At 44.7% G+C, this 19,082-nt stretch overlaps 1 protein-coding gene across 1 annotated transcript in view; it reads left to right on the top strand.

Annotated features, from left to right (window-relative positions):
* ltk (leukocyte receptor tyrosine kinase) overlaps positions 1-19,082 on the top strand; it is a 304,552-nt gene that overhangs the window by 44,966 nt on the left and 240,504 nt on the right. The window contains exons 13-29 of the mRNA XM_080850161.1: positions 603-753; positions 1,356-1,487; positions 2,123-2,279; positions 3,053-3,235; positions 5,295-5,393; positions 6,140-6,292; positions 6,641-6,778; positions 10,726-10,912; positions 11,206-11,296; positions 12,996-13,060; positions 14,037-14,166; positions 14,612-14,709; positions 15,520-15,612; positions 15,946-16,047; positions 16,742-16,876; positions 17,107-17,197; positions 17,406-18,481. Coding sequence (XP_080706287.1) covers positions 603-753; positions 1,356-1,487; positions 2,123-2,279; positions 3,053-3,235; positions 5,295-5,393; positions 6,140-6,292; positions 6,641-6,778; positions 10,726-10,912; positions 11,206-11,296; positions 12,996-13,060; positions 14,037-14,166; positions 14,612-14,709; positions 15,520-15,612; positions 15,946-16,047; positions 16,742-16,876; positions 17,107-17,197; positions 17,406-18,481 — 3,081 coding nt within the window. The remainder of the gene's footprint in view (positions 1-602; positions 754-1,355; positions 1,488-2,122; positions 2,280-3,052; positions 3,236-5,294; positions 5,394-6,139; positions 6,293-6,640; positions 6,779-10,725; positions 10,913-11,205; positions 11,297-12,995; positions 13,061-14,036; positions 14,167-14,611; positions 14,710-15,519; positions 15,613-15,945; positions 16,048-16,741; positions 16,877-17,106; positions 17,198-17,405; positions 18,482-19,082) is intronic.

The raw sequence follows: 19,082 nt of genomic DNA on the forward strand, positions 1-19,082 counted from the left end.
CACTCAAATGATTCGCTCAGCCTTAGATGTTTGCAAGTCTGTTTGACTAGATATACTGTCCAGTATACATGTGCATGCATCTCTCTCTTTCTCTTTCTCTTTCTCTTTCTCTTTCTCTTTTTCTTTCTCTTTCTCTTTCTCTTTCTCTTTCTCTTTCCCTCTCTCTCACAAACACACACACACACATGCGTGCGCATGCACAGACACAAACACATACACCCAATCACTTCATCTCTGCAACCCCAATTCTGCCACAGATGGTTCTATCCGTGGAACAGCCATCGGCGCTAAAGTGCAAACTGGTAAGTGCGGTGCATGTGATTGCGATTCCTGAGCCCGGTTAGTCACAGGCTCTCATATGGCCCTGCAGCATCTGGCTCTCGCACTCATGATGATAGATTCATTTTGTCAGCCCTTTGGTTCTGCACCACAACTTTGCACCGCCGGAAATTAAACTCCTATCCACACACCTTTAATTTCGGCTCACTGCGGAGGATAGAGGTGCTTGAAGAGTGACGTGAGAGTGAGTGTTTGTATTTATTTTTTGGTTGTTTGTGGATTTTTCTTTTTCCTCTGTGTCCGGGCTGCTCTTGACCCTGAAGGATATCAGCGTATGGTGCAGCAGGGGGCAAAGGTGCCAAGAACCACAACAAACGGTCGCACGGTGTCATCATCATCGCCATCTTTCCCCTGGAGAAGGGAGACATCTTGCACATCCTGGTGGGACATCAGGGGGAGGATGCTTGCCCTGGGGTGAGTGTTACCCTGTGGGGGGTGGAGAGATAAAACCTAGGTCATCTTGTATATTGGGAATGTATAGACGTTTGCTTCAAGAATTTCTACTGAAATATTGAGACTTTTAACACATTTATGATGTACGTACAGTATACTATACGTGTCAAACAGGCTTAATACGCACTTAATGAACATTCATGTGTGGAAAAGAAGTATGTTTTTTCTTGTTCTTAGTTAAAGCATATAAGAGTCAGCTGAAATCAGTAAGCAAGTCCTTCCTCATTGATCCACCTCTCCTAAAAATCCTGAAGCACTTGAGGATGTTGATTTGAGCTTTGCTCAGAGACCTCATCTATGATGCAACACCTTCAACCTCCATAGCAAAACCATATTCACCCCAGGCCGATGTGTAACAAGCACATGTGTGTGTGTGCGCATGTGTTTGTCCGTTAGTGTGTTTGTAAAAGCGATGACTTAGCAATAAATAAAAGGAAATATATATATATATATAGATATTTAGTTTTTCACGTTTACCTCTCACATGTTCACATTGATCTCCTGTCCGTCTGACTTTGAACATTTCTTTCTGTTCCTCCTCCTTCTCCTCTGCGTCTTGACAGAGAAACCCTCTGACCCAGAAGATCTGTCTGGGCGAGTCATCTGTGATCGAGGACAGCTTCGCCAAAGAAGGGAAGGACGGAGAGTGGGTCGGAGGAGGAGGGGGCGGAGGTGGAGCCACATACATCTTTAAAGTGAGAACAAACCCCTGACGGTTCAACAGCCATTCTTTAAAGCAGTAGTACAAACAAAAACAAAAACAACAAAGTATATGCTATTTATATAAGCTATTTTCAATAATGTATGGATCCAATTCAAGAGATTATGCTAAATTCTGAAGGCGCAAAGATAAACTAGGTAAAAACCTCATATAACCCTACAGATCCCCTATATAAACCTACAGATCCTCAAACAAACCAAAATATGAACTTACAGAACCAAGGGCAGAGCTGACATAAATTGGGATGCCTAGTGCTAGGAGAAGAAGTTGGCAGTGGGGCATTCTTTACCCTGCGGCTTCTGTAAATCTTCTCAGGATATTGGCCCTAGACAAAGTTTTCTTTTTTTTTACCATAGCTGATCCAATGTGGGAATGGCTCTGGGGCCAGTGTGACAAGATACTAAGTAATCATTCCCAGGAGCATTTATGAGACATCCTGAACTGATTAGTGATTATCTGAGGGAGCCTGTGGCTCTTCATTTTCATACACTGAGGGAAGATGAGTGGTTGGCAGAAGACTGAGGGGATGGGATTTGATGTCATCTTCAGTGAAATCCAGTGGTTGTCTTGGCAGTGAACCTCTGGGTCTCATGGGTGTCCTTTGCACAGATGGTGAATGGGGAGCTGATGCCTCTGCTGATCGCGGCTGGAGGGGGAGGCAAGGCCTACCTGGAGGACCCGGAGAGCAGCCTGGACCAGATCCCTCTGGAGCAGTACGAGAATGATACGGCAGCGCCCTGTCATAATGGGAGAACAGGGGCAGCAGGTCAGCTGGTGCGACAAACACATACACACATACAATAAATAAGTACACACGTACAATAAATGCAGGTGCATCACACACACACTGCTAATCCCTCCCCCCACCCAAGTTTTATGTTTGCTCTAAACCCCAAATCCCCATGACGATTTGTGTTCCCAGTTTGGGGACGATGCACCTCATTAGGACACACGAGAGCACAGATTAAGCTCTTGATAGAGGCTGCTACTGCTGCTAAAGAAGAGCAAGTGGGTGTGAGAGATTAGGCCTGACTTAGACACGGTCCAGCACCACTCATCTGTCAGACAGGAGCCACAGTCTGGGCACAATGAGGAGCAGAGCAGAGCAGAGCAGAGCAGTTAGTACTAAGAGAGCTCCTACTTGATTTATTGATTCCTCTCAACCACTTGCTTTGGAGGAGAAGTGGAGGAAAAGGGCCTCTGTCCACAGATGGCTAGATGTGTGGGAGCATATGCCTCATCATTTAGAAGAGGCTTATGACACATTTGTGTGTACTGCTCCCTGGAACACAAGATCATGATGTGTTGTACAGTATATGGGGAAGGGTTTGCTCCATGTGCTTACACTAGAGGGTTCAGGCCGTGGGCTCTGTAAAGAGCCTTGAGACAATGTCAATTGTTAATGGAACTATATACATGAATACAATTGAATTGAATTGAAAGAACTTTGGACAGATAATGTTGGGACTTCTCCCCAGCTTGGGTGAAGAGGGTGTTGAAAGGGTCTGAGAGGAGTGTGGTGTTGTTCTGCTCCCTCAGGAGGCGGAGGTGGTTGGAGGGACACCACCACACCGGTCTGGGCAGGCAAGTCCTTGGCGGAGGGGTCAGAGGGCGGCTCATCCTGCCCCAGGGCGCTTTCCAGACTGAGCTGGGACACCTTCGGAGGGTTCGGAGGTGGAGGAGGTGCCTGCACTGCCGGCGGGGGTGGAGCTGGATACAGAGGTAAGTCTGATGAGCTTGGGCTTATGTGATGAACAGGTGTACACGCGCACTCACACACACACCATACACACACACACACACACACACACACACACACATACACACACACACACTCACACACACACACACACCATACACACACACACGCACACGCGCACACACACACGCGCACACACACACGCACACACACACACACACACACACACACACACACACACACACACACACACATACACACACACACACACACACACACACACACACCATACACACACACATACACACACACACAACCACAGTAACACTTTGGACAAAAGCTTTGGACAAAAGCGTCTGCTAAATGACTAAATGTAAATGAAAATGTAAACACATGTGCACACACACATGTACTAATTAAATAAAGTACATATAATCTGAAAACAGTAGAAACACACAATATCCCCTCAAGTCTTGGGAAAAGCATCCTTGGAAAGAGTTTTCTGAGGAATGTGCCCACATTCCGCAAAGAACACATTCAAGCTCGCTGGCTTTGTGTGTTTGTTAGGGCAGACTGCCGGAAACATCCCTCCGTAATAAGTTCAACATGATGCCAATACCTGAAAGAAGTCAGATGGGAAGACAAATAGGTCCTTTTTTATTGACTGTTCTGCCCCTCCATACATACCCCAATGGCAGAACAGATACCCCACTCTGTAGAAGGGTAATTATGGGATATGGCTGAGACAGACTGGGCCTTGTGCGGACGGGGCAGCTGTGGCCATAACCACATTAGGACCTGTTCAGCTTGACCACGGAAACATCCTGATCAGGGGAGCGTGGGTTATGCTATGCTATTGACAGGGCATAAGAGGGTGAAACCCCCTGAGGGGGAAATGTCATTTGAAGAATGAGGAGACAACAATGAGTCTCATTGAGCGAGACGTGGGATTGTGAGAGAGGAGACCAGACTGAGGAATTCGCACCCTGCTCGAACGATGTGTCGTATTTATGGAACATATTTCATTTTAGACTCACACATCCTGCTGTTTTGAGGTGCTACAATTTATTGAAATCATTTGTGTATAGACGTAGTAGATGAAGTAGAGGCTTTACTCTCATGTTCAACAGATCACTTGGTTGCCCGTAAAAGGTGACGGTTTAAGTATGTGATGAAGTGCACTCTTTGAGAGGAGAGATCCTGAGTGTTGGTTGCCCTGAGGATCAAGTGTTAAAAGCATCAGCTTTAAAAAATAATTTAAACCTTTCAGGAATTAAATATTTTTTTTTTCAAGTCGTGATTGTGAGTGGTGACTTAAGGCTCCAACAGACTGAGATTGCAACAATTGATTTATGTAGACGGTACGGTGATGAACACCTACTGAATCATAGGCTACGAAAGCTACGACCCAAGTCAATGGGGAGGGAAAGCCTTAAAACCTCATAGACCAGGAGCCGCAATTACTCAGCTATTTCTTTCCAATGCATGTTTTACTTGGCGTGGTCATGGTGGGAGACACATCATACTAACAAGGCTTCTGCTGCCACAACTCATCACAATTTTTTTTCTTTGTGGAATCCCAAACATTTCGTTTTTGCACAATTTACCTCCATCTATAACATTTGGGTTTGGTGCCAGTTTTGCGTTGATCATTGTGTCATGTCATGCTGCATTCCTATTGGTTGGTTAGACATAGGTTGTAGCAGTCACATTATGTGAGATGGTCATCCTAAGTTTCTGACACTGTGAGAATTTTGTCAAAGGACCACCGCTTTTGAGCCACGGAGAAAGATATCGCCACATTTCTTTCACATTAGTCATCTTTCGTCTGGCCAAAATGGCACAGTGTATACCCGCCATAAGGTTTGATATAAAAACATCTATTCTGTAGTGCCTCCACAACCCAACAGGCTTGCACTTCACAAATTGTCCTAGAGGCACTAGAGTTGTTTAGTAAAAGTTTTGCATCTGATCTTTCACTCTCTGAACTTTGTTAATAATTTCTATTTATGGAAGCATAGATCTCTACAAATATTCTTAGTTTATTCAAGATATAACTGGTTGTTTTGAACATCAATTCAGGTGGGGATTCAACTCTGTTTGATGACATCACAGCAGATGGGCAAGATGGTGTCTCTTATGTTCACCCCAGTGGCGAGATATTTTTACAGCCTTTGGCAGGTGAGTTTTTCTTTTGTGTATGGGTGTCTGTCTATGTGTGTGTGTGTGTGTGTGTGTATGTGTGTCTGTCTGTGTGTGTGTCTGTGTGTGTGTGTCTGTCTGTGTGTGTGTCTGTCGGTGTGTGTGAGTGTGTGTGTGTGTGTGTATGTATGTATGTGTATGTGTGTGTTTGCATGTGCGTGTATGAGGATTCTTTCTCAACCTCTTTCTTTGTGTGTGTGTGTGTGTGTGTGTGCATGCATGCGTGTGCGTGTTTGTCTACTGGTGTTTCTCAGGCACAAGACACAAATTGAGTAAGAGACATGATGCGTGTCAGGAGGTACCTTGTGTGAAAGTAATTTAAGGCCTCATGCGATTCGTTGGAGAAGGTGCCATGAGATTGTAAAAACATGCCAGCTCGAGTGTCTTCATGTTTATTCCATAAAAGTGCATCAAAAGACTAAATAAAGACCTAATTTAGACATTGTGATCTTAATGTGATCTTCAAACCCTCCCATTTTCTATCAGGAACATTTCATTGCCTAAATTGGCAGTAAAAGCAACAACAAACTACTGGTCGCCATGCTTGCTTTTCATAGAAATGTACACATACATTAATTTCATTGGTGCATCATGAGACATTCTTCGAGCAACAGTTACAGTATGCTATTGCTTTGAACTCCTATCCTTATGGCATTGCTAACAGCTGAGTGCTGGAGCTGTTGTTTTTTAACTCTGCCATCTTTGTGTCCTGTGTCTGTCGGTAGCGATGGAGAGCCACGGGGAAGCTGAGATCGAGGTGCATCTGAACTGCAGCCACTGCCAGACGCAGAGCTGCAAGCATGACGATGAAACCAGGCTCATCCTCTGCATGTGCCACAACGAGGAGGTCCTGGCCCCGGACAACGTCTCCTGCATAGGTAGCTACGCTCATAAAGAGCACAGACCAGTCAGTCTCAGATCATGTTTATTTGAACTCGGATTGTTCTACATGGTGAAATACTGTAGAAGTGTATCACGCACCTTGAACATCTAATAAAGTCCTTGATTCCCTCAATTTATGGATGAAAATTCCCTCTGTGATTTGGAGACTAGGAGATTTAGAAACTAAGACAATATGTTTTCTTCTTTAAAGATTTCAGGCCCTAGATTCATTTTCCATGGTCTGAAATGGACATTTTTGCAGCATGTTTGTGGCAGGTTGTAATGTTGCCCCTATGCCATGGCACGTGTGCTTTACCTGTGTCTCTACCTCTTCCCACCCTCTGTCTCTCTCACGTTTGACCCGTCAGTGTCTCCGCCGGTCCCCGTGCCAGACGGGCACCTGTCGCTGTCGCTGATCCTGGCCGTGGTGGCGTCCACCGTGGTGACAGGCATCGTGCTCACCTGCGCCAGCCTCACCCTCAGTAAGAGACTCTTCCAGTTCTGTGTCAACTCTGTGCCCTCCACCTTCCACCGCCTCTGACGGGGAGTGCGAGTGGCCCAGGGCTCTCGGCTCTTGTAAGACGGGGACTTTTCTCTCTGTGTATTGCCCTGTTAAAGAAAACACACTATTGTGGATGCATTGCACTCTGCCACCATCTAAGCTGCCTCTGCTTCTGTACAGACAAATGGATGAGATATTTTCGGATGTGCTTGTCGTGCAGAGACAAATTGATGGTTGTAGATTACGACCTGGGGTGGAACATTATCAGAATTGTTTGCTTTTTTTTTATATTCTCAGTGGCTCTCCTGGAACTACAAGGGTGTTTGCCACTGTGTTGCCACTTTATTTTAAGGTTTTAGGATAGAATGAAAGAATCACTGCAAGGGGTTGGAAAGCAGTGAGGTGAGAATACATGGGTACAACTGAAGTCAACAGTGAGTCAGAGAGAACAGTTTAGCTCTTTAATATCCTTTGTGACGTTTTCAGGAAAATCACAGTTGCCTTGGAGCTGATTTTACAGTATGTATCCATGTTGTTGGAGAAGTGCATTGACAAAAACCTATTCAGCTAACAAGCCCTTGGGCATTATCACCCACACCCCTCAAGATAATGAGCTAATTTAGAGAAGAAAACAATTGTGGAAAGTTTTTCAACTGTGACGTCAAAAGGATTTTTAGAGGGCTTTTAAGGGATGACTGTGTGTATTCAGGCCCAAATTTCACACAAGCACTTTAAGTTAAAGGCTTTCTTGCCAAAGCAAAGGCTATAGAGAGGAATTTCCGTTGTTTTTGTATTTCATGCATGCCTGACACCAAAAAACCCCAACAAAAAACACAACCTCCCAGATTCTACACATTGGTGATATGTATACATCATAGCTCTTCTTTTAAACTTATGTGTATCATCGTCTATCAGCATTACATACTCAATAGAATAACATGATTTACAGTGCTTTATCGCATATTTTATCACCTACTGTATCTAAGTAGTGTTGCACAAGATGTCTTTAAAAGGAATTATTAGGGAATATGGATTCAATCTGCTATTAATCTTTGTTTGTACATTAAAAATATGTACAAATGCTTTGGAAATATTATAGATGAAAAGTAAGGATATATTTACATAATAGAACACCATAACTGTAGTCTTTCCAGTGGGCTACTGAAGCTGCTTGGATGTTTTATGTTAGCGAAATCATAGTGTTTTAGAGCCAACATTCATCTCAAGACAAAGGACGGCGAGGGAACTATGAGCATTTCTTGGTGAACTGTCCCCAAAAATGTGAACTTTTTTTCTGTTAAACATGAGGTGGAAGACTGGAGTAGACATTTCCTGTTTTCCCCCCCAAACCAATGCCCGTTTAGACTTTACACCCATCCAGTTGAACTGTGAGGCTTCACAGCGTTGCTGCCACGTGCCTGGTTTTGGGAGTGTGAGAGTGCGTGAGCCTCAGTTTAGTTCTTTTAAAGCAGTGAGCTTCATATGGTTGCTTAATATTCTGGGTTTGTTGGTTTGTTTGTTTTGTCAAAGATGAGATAATGTGGCCTTAGGACTATGGACTTTTAGGGTGCTTCTACTGATGTGAATTTAAAGAAAGCCCTTTGTCCACGAGGGCGATGATCACAAGTATTTATGTCTGTCTTTGTGTTATTGTTTGGTCAAGAATCTCTGTGTTGACTCAATGACTGCATACCGTCATTTTGACCCAATACATACCTGTACAAATACTGTGCAAAGACTCACTGTGTAATCCTCCATATTAAATAAAATCAACAAATACAAATTGTGAAACTTGGAGAGTCAAGACTGAATCATCAGTGAACTTTAGCGTAAGATATTTTCTCAAGCAAGACTCACTGGTTGGAGTCCAGTGTTTTAGACTCGAGGCTTGGGTACAGGTCCTTCTGAATGGTTCCTGAGATGGCCTTCTTTATGAGAGGTAACTGAATGTGGTCTGACATACTACAGGCTATTAGCATGCTCTCGCTGCTTATGGTGGCCGTTGTGTCTTAACACTGTCCTTTGTCTCACAGACTAACGAGGCTGTTGTGGAACCTAACTAACTAAGCACACATATTGTACGCTTTCACGCATATTAACATTAAACTGACAGACTATCACACTGTGACACATAGACACACACAGATAAAACACACCACATGGTCATGGCATGCCGTCCTCTCCTGGTTGACACATAAGGAGCTTTCCTGTTCTAATATTCTCTTGCATAGCTGCGCTCACGCACCGGTCATTTTGCCACCACCAGTCACTGCTTTGAGTATTGAGAACTTGGAGTAAAACTTATGAGAAGTCATAAAGGTGGATAACAGTGTCTCTTCACCTGAGCTTTCCTCCCAAGCAGGTTGGTAGTCTGTACACGGCGCTCCCCTTCCCTCCTCACCCTACCCCAGCCCCCCCATTCCCAAACCTAACCCCCTGACCCCTCCACCCAACCCTTACCCAAACCCCTACCCAACCCGAGTCCAGCTCTTCTGGCGGGCCGCTCCTGTGCCGGCGGCTCAACGGCACGCAGGGGACCTCAACCTCCTCTCACCTGCACGCAGCGCCCCTCCCCCCTCCCCGGCAGACTACCAACCTGCTCTGGGGCTGTGGGCCGCCTCCACGGAGGGTGAGTCCCCGACGCTCCGCCCAGCCTTGGAACAGAGGCGTAAGGGTCCGGTTCAGAAAGAACACCAACAATGAGTCGAAAAGAAAAGATCAAAGAGTGGTCTTCAGAAATCTCTCTAAAATGTCTAGACTAAGTGTTTGGGGATTTTAACATTAAAGAGTGCAGGCTGTAAGCTTTCCTCACTGCACACTGACAATGGTTCGTAGGTTAATGTTGCTAACTGACTGGACCTGAGGTGCAATCAGTTGGCTCAGTGTGTGGAGAGGCCAAACACTCTTTCTGAGGACTTTCTGAACCGGAACCTTTCCATTTCTGCTACGGACAGAGAATCTATAAACGCACATGTGCCTATCATGCTTTAGACTCAACCACAGCCTCAGACTAACGACCAACTGCCAATCTAATGCTGCCGTTCTAGTTTGGCACTTAGGGTCGGTTTTACTGGTTGAATGCAGCCTGTCATATTGCCATGTGTAATAAGAGGAATACACCTATGCTATGAAATCACCTGATACCTCGAGGACAAAATCAGAAAGCTGAGTGTATTGTGTGCTTCAGTATTCAACTGCTGCAGACTCTGGTTGGCTAGAAAATTAGTTTTAGGCACCTGGTGTTTCACTATAATAAGGAAGTTAGGTTGGGTAGAATAGAATAGAATGGAGTGAAATACAATTAAATGTTTTCCTTTCAGGTGTATATAATGTATTTGCAAGGCCGAAAACAAAACTGTGTTTGATATACAGTGCATACGCATGCTTGCATGAGACTCCCCACAAACAAATTACAGTGACCTTCAGAGTGTCTGTTTCTACACGACGATAAATCAGTTTTAGATTAGTTTTTCCTCTTTATTTTTCTAATTCAAGGATTACTTTTTTCTTTTGTGCAGTAAGAGCTACTTGTTAACAATGTATTATCTGGATCTTCAGGTTAGTGTTGACACTATCCTTGTGTATAGCAACATTTTGGTTTTAGCTGAAGGCTCATCACAATTTATGTTGGTCTTATCCCCATTTTGTTTCTGATTTACAACTTGGCTAGAACTGCAACCATCTCCGGAGTTATGAGGCCTAAGTCTCAGAATGAAAACGATACCTCCTCTTTTTAATTGCCCAGGAATCGGTCCAAACCTCAACTTTATCTCTTCATTAACCTCATTACCGAGCAAAGACATGCCAAAATGTACACTGCGATTTCAGTTTGTGGCTCATTGCTTTCTGCAAAGTCTTCAGATGTGGTAAAACTGGGCCCAGCCCACTGAACCAGTGTCGTTCTTCTGTGTCTCTCGCCCTCGATAGTCTACTACCGAAAGAAGAACCACCTGCATGCGGTCAGGGTACGGCTCCAGAGCCCGGAGTACAAGCTGAGCAAGATCCGCTCCTCCACCATCATGACCGACTACAACCCTAACTACTGCTTCGCCGGCAAGGCCGCCTCGCTCAACGACCTCAAGGAGGTGCCGCGCAAGAACATCACCTTGCTCAGGTATGCTGCAGATTCACTGCCGTACATGCCACTGGGACTGGAGCCTTACAGAATTGAGAAGCTCAGTTCAATGCTTTAGTTTATGCGCTCTTCATGCTAACTAACACATTACTTAAGAACAATGAAGAAAACCTAGACAGCGAGTTCAGCTCCATTTTCTCCATACCTGAATGGTATTGTGATGAGTCTCATGGCGTAGTGCTTCTATGATGACCTTTCTTAAAATTCCTCATTTCTTTGTGTCTCTGTTCTTCTCTCTGTGTGTTCGTTGTGTATGTGTTTTGTGTCTTCAGGGCTCTTGGTCACGGTGCCTTTGGAGAGGTGTATGAAGGCCAGGCCCTGGGCATGAATGGGGAGAACTCAGCCATGCAGGTGGCCATCAAGGTCTGTTTACAACAATTCCTTACACACATTTATAACACGTGTAGATGAAATCAAGCATTCTGAGAGTGAGTCACGGGGTGTACTTTAATCAACGATAAAGGTACGGTACGACCTGTTTACATTTACCTGAGTGTTCCATATCAGTATGCACTCGAAATAACAGTAGCTTCGAAATCGAACCAAGATGGCGCCGTCTTGGGAGCCTGATAGTGGGAAATATTTTATGTGAATTAAGCTATCTACACGACTTTTTATATGTCTACATTGACTCGGTTAGTTGTTAATGTGCTACACGAATGTTGTAGAGTATTGTAGGTCTTGACTTAAGCTCTCGAATATTATTTGTAGGTTGTTGCTAACGCTTAGACGAAAAAATCCATTGAAACACATAGTAGCTAGCTAGCCTCGCTGCTAATAAGTATAAGGTTGCTCTCACACGCCTCCCTCAGAGTTAGTGGCGATATCCAAATCAATATAAACAAATATTAACAAAGTTGAAAGGGTCCCATTGTCATTTTTGTTATTTTAATGGCAACTTTATAAAATGAGCAATGTGAATGAATAAAATGGTGCAAGATCAATGGCGATCTCCTAGCTAATCATCAACAAACTTGGTTCTAGGCTAACAGACGTGACGTTCCTTCCCAATGCTGTTTGTCTGTTGCATAGCAACAGCCACACAAAGGGGGACTATTTTCTCTAGGCTACTGAAATGCGATACACAATGTTTGGTGGCTAGAACTTTTTTGTGCTGAAAGGCAGCTTACTGTTTATAATTTAATTTTACTTGCTGGCAACCGTGTTAAAAAAGCAATAAGGTACTCGAGTCAGTTCTGTATTGTCAATAATGTACTGCTGCGCGTCGGGCCTAACAACACCCTCGAACAAGTACATTATTGACGATACAGTACTGCCTCTCGAACCTTATTGCTTAATTGAACACCACCTTCATTTCTGAAAGTCTTTTTAAGGATTGGATTTAAGGACTGGATCTTATCCCTGGTTGTAATTTTTTCTTGGGTTAGTTGTACGGTGCTTGCTGCGTCTTGGCACTGCTAAAGTCACCCCATTCCACATTCTCACATTATCTCAAAATTAAATAAAGTTTTGCATGGTACTTTTCACCGCATCACACAATACCCACTCCACAAGCACCCAAAGCCCACGTCCAACAAAACCTCCCCCCCCACACAATTTGCAGGAACGCGGCGACGTGACCCATGACAGCATTTAAAACAAATGGCTGGCTCCTGGCTCCCCCGTGTTTTTTTGACCGCCATCCAGTTTGGCATGAGAACCATCACCATAAAACCGACGGGGATAAAGGGAGCCTCTGTTCAGCATGTGATGGACTCGATGTGGCGGATCATTGGAGATGACATGTGGCTGCTCCCACTGAGGGCCACAAGACTCAAGTCCACACCCTTCGCACAATTGAATTTGGCGATTTGTTACGCCTAAGCTGAGGGTAGACAGTGCTTTGAGCCTGAGGACCTGTCTTTGACGCAGGCTTAAGGCCTCTGAAGGAAATGCTTGACTTTTGATAGTGCTAGTCAAGGCCCCTTTAAGTTAAGTAAGTAAAGTATTAAAGTAATAAAAGTCAGACTAGCTTTGTGTGGGAGTAGTTGAGATTGTGATGTCCAGTCTCTGATTACACCCTGATTTATGATGTCTTTTTTTTCTTTCTTCTGGTCAATAGACTCTTCCAGAAATTTGCTCCGAACAAGATGAGATGGATTTCCTGATGGAAGCCCTGATTATGAGGTGCATGTGGTATACACACACACACACACACACACACACACACACACACAAACACACACATACACACACACACACACACACACACACACATACACACACACACATACACACACACACACATACACACACACACACATAACCATGCACACACTCACACCCACCGACCCCCCACCCCCGACATGCATGCACAAGCACACACTCACACAGGCACACTCATACACATACACACACATCCAACCATGCACACATCATGTACACAGACACGCAGACACTCACTCACAAACAGATATACACTTGGATCAATGAGGAAACAATCATTGTAAATCCATTGCCCTACCTGGGGTGTTTTCATCCCCTCCCTGTGTGCTGATGTGTTGTTGAGCAGACAAACAGCTGCTGCTGGTTTGTGTGAAGGATGCAATGCATCTTCCTTCAGGACACAACAGCTGTTCTCTAGTTGGGTCATGCATTCATTAAACTCACTTTACATTCCCTCCAAATTTTGACGATTTGCAGATTGAATGCAAAATCAGCAGTTTACCTCATAAATACGACTCTGTGTATTTTCTTACTTACCTCATAAATTGTGCAGAAAACAAGCTTTGATGTTGAATTGCGACTCATGTTGGCTTCTTCTGGCCTCCTGATGTCTGTCTAAACCCCTGCAACTGCTTAATGTCCCACTCGAATGGTGTCAGGTATGTGATGGAATGACAACCGCAGTGAAGTTAGCTTGGTATTAGACATTTGAATATATAGACTGGAGCTAATAAAAGCCAGTCAAATTAAAAATTAAGGTTACTGATGCCATTTATCAATAAGACATATGAAAGAGGTGGAACATACACAATAAACCATAACCCTAAGCATTCAAATGTTTAGTTTAGCTAAGTGTGTACAGAGTAAATGTACAACACGTGTGTGTGTGTGTGTGTGTGTGTGTGTGTGTGTGTGTGTGTGTGTGTTTTCTCCACAGTAAGTTTAGCCATCAGAATATAGTACGCTGCATTGGTGTGAGTCTGCAGATTCTGCCCCGCTTCATCCTGCTTGAGCTCATGACTGGAGGAGATATGAAGAGCTTCCTCAGACTAAACCGTCCCAAAGCTGTGAGTAATCCTCTGTCTTTCCCCCTCTTTCTCTCTCACTCTCGCTCTCGCTCTCTCTCTCTCTATCTATCTCGCTTCTTCTTTCTCTCTCTCTCTCTCTCGCTCTCTCTCTCTCTCTATCTATAATGCTCCCTCTTTCTCTCTCTCTCTCTCTCTCTCTCTATCTAAAAACAGTATCTATCTAATTCGCTCCCTCTTTCACTTTCTCTGTCTGTCTCTGTCTCTTTCTATCCCTCTTTGTCTCTCTCTCTCTGTCTCTCCCCCTGTATCATTCTCTCTCTCTCTTACTTCTGTGCATGTGTTTGTGTGTGAAATGGCCCCCCAGTATGAGTTTGAATATGTGAGTTTTTTTACAGATGAATTTGTATCGAAACGGCAAAATGTACTTAAGCGATGTTGCGCATACACTTGCAAACCCTTAACCTTGGTGTTATTGCAATCTTAGAACCAGCACTCTTCCTTGAACATGCTCGAGCTTCTTCGGATGGCCCGAGACATTGCCCTCGGCTGCCGGTACCTGGAGGAGAACCACTTCATCCACAGGTTACTATTCTCTCCCTGAGTGAAGAATGAAATGGATAGATTATATAATCTGACTGTAGTAAAGCAAAATATTCTGTATGTCACCATAAGATTAAAATGTGCATACCAAGTGACAATATGAGCAGATCCTGGCAAAGCAATGAAATGTGTGTCCAACCAATTGCCATTAAAACACATGGAGAAACTCTTTGACCAGACAACAGGAAAATGTGCTTTTAACCAGATAAGTAAGCAATACATAAGGATTGTATGGTCAATTTGTCACACTAGTACTCTACTGTAAAATCTAGAGTGGCAGGTCTGACTGAGAAACTTTGGAACTCAGAAATGGAATTTATTTTTCCTGGTCTTGTATCTGTCAACATTGTGTTGGATTTGAACCAGGCTTTCAGGAAGTCTGGGCAAGAGTAATACTCTAATCCTTCTCAAGCTTAGAAAAGAATGGCACAGCAGGGAATGACAAATGCATCAAGGAAGCTAGTTTTAGAGGTGAAACACAGTAGTAACCACCAACATCCAGAATGTAGGCCACATGTTTATTAAGTCAAGCACTGTATCCCATTTCACTGTATGCTTGGTCTGCCAGACTAATAAGGTTCAACACAGCTCAGGGAATACCATGTCTGTTCCAGTGGTTGGCTTTGCAAAGAGGTGCTTCCTTCCATCACTAACAGCAACATTATAGAAAGAAGAGCACTCTCCTGTCTGTAGATAGTTTGGAGAATATCTAACCTAATGGCACCTTTTTTGACTTTTTCGTAAAATTTTGATGCTAAGATATTTTACTGAGTATGATATTTATTTTTTCAGAGATATTGCTGCTCGAAACTGTCTGCTTACGTGCTCTGGTCCGGAGAGAGTGGCCAAGATAGGAGACTTTGGAATGGCCCGTGATATATACAGGTGAGACTCTCGTTCATACATTCCAACGTCATGGATTGATTGGTTTTCCAGACGTTGTTGTTGGATCAGTCTTGGAGCAGATTTATTCTCCTTTTTTAATTCCTTGCGATCAGTCACATGAAGTATGGAGACATTCCCCCAAGATTCTACTTACTAGTCAGGCGCTTTAGAAAGCTATTTTGCTGACGTAGATTGAAATAGCATATGTTTATAACTTTCCCCACCCCAAGTTCTTAGAATATCAGCTTTATTTTGAGTCTTCATTATGGGTAAACAAGCTGTTTTAATTAAGCAATTTGACTTCTGAAGCAAGGCCTTGTTTTCCTCTGCCAGGGCTAGCTACTATCGCAAAGGTGGCCGTGCAATGCTGCCAGTGAAATGGATGCCTCCCGAAGCCTTTCTGGAGGGCGTTTTCACCTGTAAAACAGACACATGGTAATATGATACCCAACCACAATTTTTTTTTTAAATGAATCACTGTTAGAAGATTTTATTCAAAATATTGACATATTTACATAGGTTTTTGCTTGTATTTGTATTCATATATTTATAATAAATGTGATGATCTATACAGGGAGCCATTATATGTCAGATAGAGCTAATACAACATCGTTCTGTCTAGGGGTTCTCTTGGGAATTAGAACTATGGGTATTGTTTGCTTTGTACTGTTGTCCAGTATTGGCTTATTTCATCTGTCCTTTTAATAGATTGTCAGCTCCATTAGTTATGGGTCCTTTTTGTTTTCCAGAATTGTGGCTTTAAGGCACATGTAGTCTTTACAACTGAGCCATGATCATTTCTTCACTTGCCCACAGGATCTCTTTTTGAATTTACAGCAGAATTACCCCTTTCATGAGGTTGGGTTGAAAATCCCCCAAAACGTTTTTATCTGTCTTTGTTGATGGGAGAACCTTTACCACACTGCAAAACAAACAATGTCATGGCCACTGCATGTCCAGACACAATTATTTCAAGCTGTTGTGGGCTACTTTCCCATGCAAACAATAAGGGATTTTAAGCATCAGCCTTCTATTCTCGCTGCTGGCACAAAACCGTATTGTCTTGTAGAGCACAGAATTCCACTGTCTCATTCTCGGCAATCTTATTGAACTCTGCCGCCCTCTTCAGGTCATTCGGGGTACTGCTTTGGGAAATTTTCTCTCTGGGCTACATGCCTTACCCGTGTAAAACCAATCAGGAAGTACTGGAGTACGTCACCAGCGGTGGTAGGATGGATCCACCTAAGAGCTGTCCAGGGCCTGTGTGAGTAACTCAATTGCATTGCTGTTGAATGGTTCAGCAATAACACAGCAATAATATTTATGACGCAGTCTGTTTTTTATTGCTTTCCTTCACTTTTGGAAGATGTTGCTTTGAGTGTGGTTGCTGATGCATGTGAGAACCTCCAGCAATGGATTTAAAAACCTTTAACAAAAACAAAAACATGCAGTACACACACGCAGTCCTCAACAGCCGCCTTTATCTCCCTCCAGCTATCGGATCATGACCCAGTCTTGGCAGCACTGCCCTGAACACCGGCCCAACTTTTCCACCATCTTGGAGAGGATCAACTACTGCACTCAGGTACCTTTCTCCGTGCCAAACCTCAAAGCTCAACCACCAGAACCCAACAGACAGGCCTCAGACCAGCTCTGACTGCCATATTAGGCAAATGTTTGTATTAAGCCACTGAAGTTCTCAACATAAGAACCTAAAAAGGCAAAGTTTAAGAAAACTCTTCTGACATCTGAACTCATTTTGTCTTAACTTCTTTGTCTGTCTGTGACCCTAGGATCCTGATGTCCTCAACACACCTCTCCCTGTAGAGTATGGGCCGACCATGGATGAGGAAGGAGGCACTGTGATGCGTCCAGAAGGCTCCGGCAGCTTGAGCCCTCTGTTAGTGTCCCACTCTCTGTCCCAGGATCCCCCTCTCCCGCCGGGGATCACCCTCGGTGCAGTCACCCCACTCCCGCAGGCCCACAAGCCCCGACTCCTGCTCCAGAGGCCCCAGCAGCCACCCCAGGAGGTGGCCACGTCCTACCGCGACGCCCTGGAGCCGTCCTGGGCAGAGCCCGTGCCGGCCGTGGCCATCTGCTCCAGCTCCTGGCTCCAGGTCCCAACCGCTGAGTTCCACCATCACAAGCCCTGTTCCCGCAGCAGCTCCTCGTCGGGCAGCCAGAAGCTCAAGAACAAGACCAAGAACCTGTGGAACCCCACCTACGGCTCCTGGGTGCTGGAGGGCTTCGGCCGGGCAAAGACGACCCTGTCGCACACGCAGTCTGTGCCACTGTCCTGCAGCGTGTCTTCCTCCCCAGCCTCCTCCTTGTCTACCTCAGAGCGGAACGATCCTGAAGCCGCCGGCAGCAGTTGCCAAACCTCCGCCAGCCTGATGTCCACCACAGCGTCCCCCACCTCTTCTCAGACCTCCACGAGCCCTCAGGGACCAAACACAGGCCTGTCCTCACGAAAGAGTCCAATTGGAGGTGCGGCAGGTGGAGGAGGTGGAGGTGGAGGTGGAGGAGCATCAGGAGGTCCGCCAGCCAGCACCATGGACCTGGCCAAGCTTCAGACCTTCCCCTGCGGGAACGTCAACTATGCCTATGATGAGCATAGCTACGAGGCCGAGAGCTTGCCTATGGTGGTGCCCAAGGCCGCACGGCCGGAACCCAGCGCTGCCTTCAGCTCCTCACCAGGCCTCTCCCTGGCAGGCCTGGCCCTGGCACTGCCCTCCACCTCCGGACACAAGCCCCTGGTAAAGCGGCACGCCAGCTACGGGCACGAGGACATCAAGCGGCACACCAAGCCTGAGAAGCCCACCCGGGACAGGGACTCAGGCTTCTCCCTGTCCGAGGACCTGAGTGTCACGCCAATCTAGCGGCACTGCAGGATTCCTCAAGCAGCCGCACACTTACCATCATCGAAGGGATACTTCACAAAGCAAGCACTGGAATCACATTTTACACACTGGAACAACAATTCACTGGAACTGACTCTTCAGCTAGCCATGTTTGACCTGCTGAAGAAATCATAAGCTTGTGATTTTTTTTTATATATATATATATAGATGAATATATATATTCGAAATAAATAAGCCTTTTTGTACACGTAGTAATGTTTCTTAAATAGCCTTAGTACTAACTTAACGAGTTGTAGGTACACCCAGGAGCTTCTAAATATTTACTCACCTTTCAAGAGCAGGGAATGGATTGACTTAAAAGGCTGTACGACCGAAAACAACCACTAGATTCTATTGAGCTAATATTGTACAATGAAAAATCTGAGGTAAGAGTTAAAAAAATCTGAGGTCAGAGAGTTGTGAATCTCACGATCTATACTGTGAAATCCACATGCTAAGGTTCAATCAGCTATGCATTCTAGTTCTTATTGTATCCTTCCAGATGTGTCCACCTGCAAGGATAGCTGAAAAAAATGGACTATAGATTCTACTGATAAAAGCTGATTTTGT

Source organism: Sprattus sprattus, assembly GCF_963457725.1.
Source record: "Sprattus sprattus genome assembly, chromosome: 13".
Classification (NCBI taxonomy): Eukaryota; Metazoa; Chordata; class Actinopteri; order Clupeiformes; family Clupeidae; genus Sprattus; species Sprattus sprattus.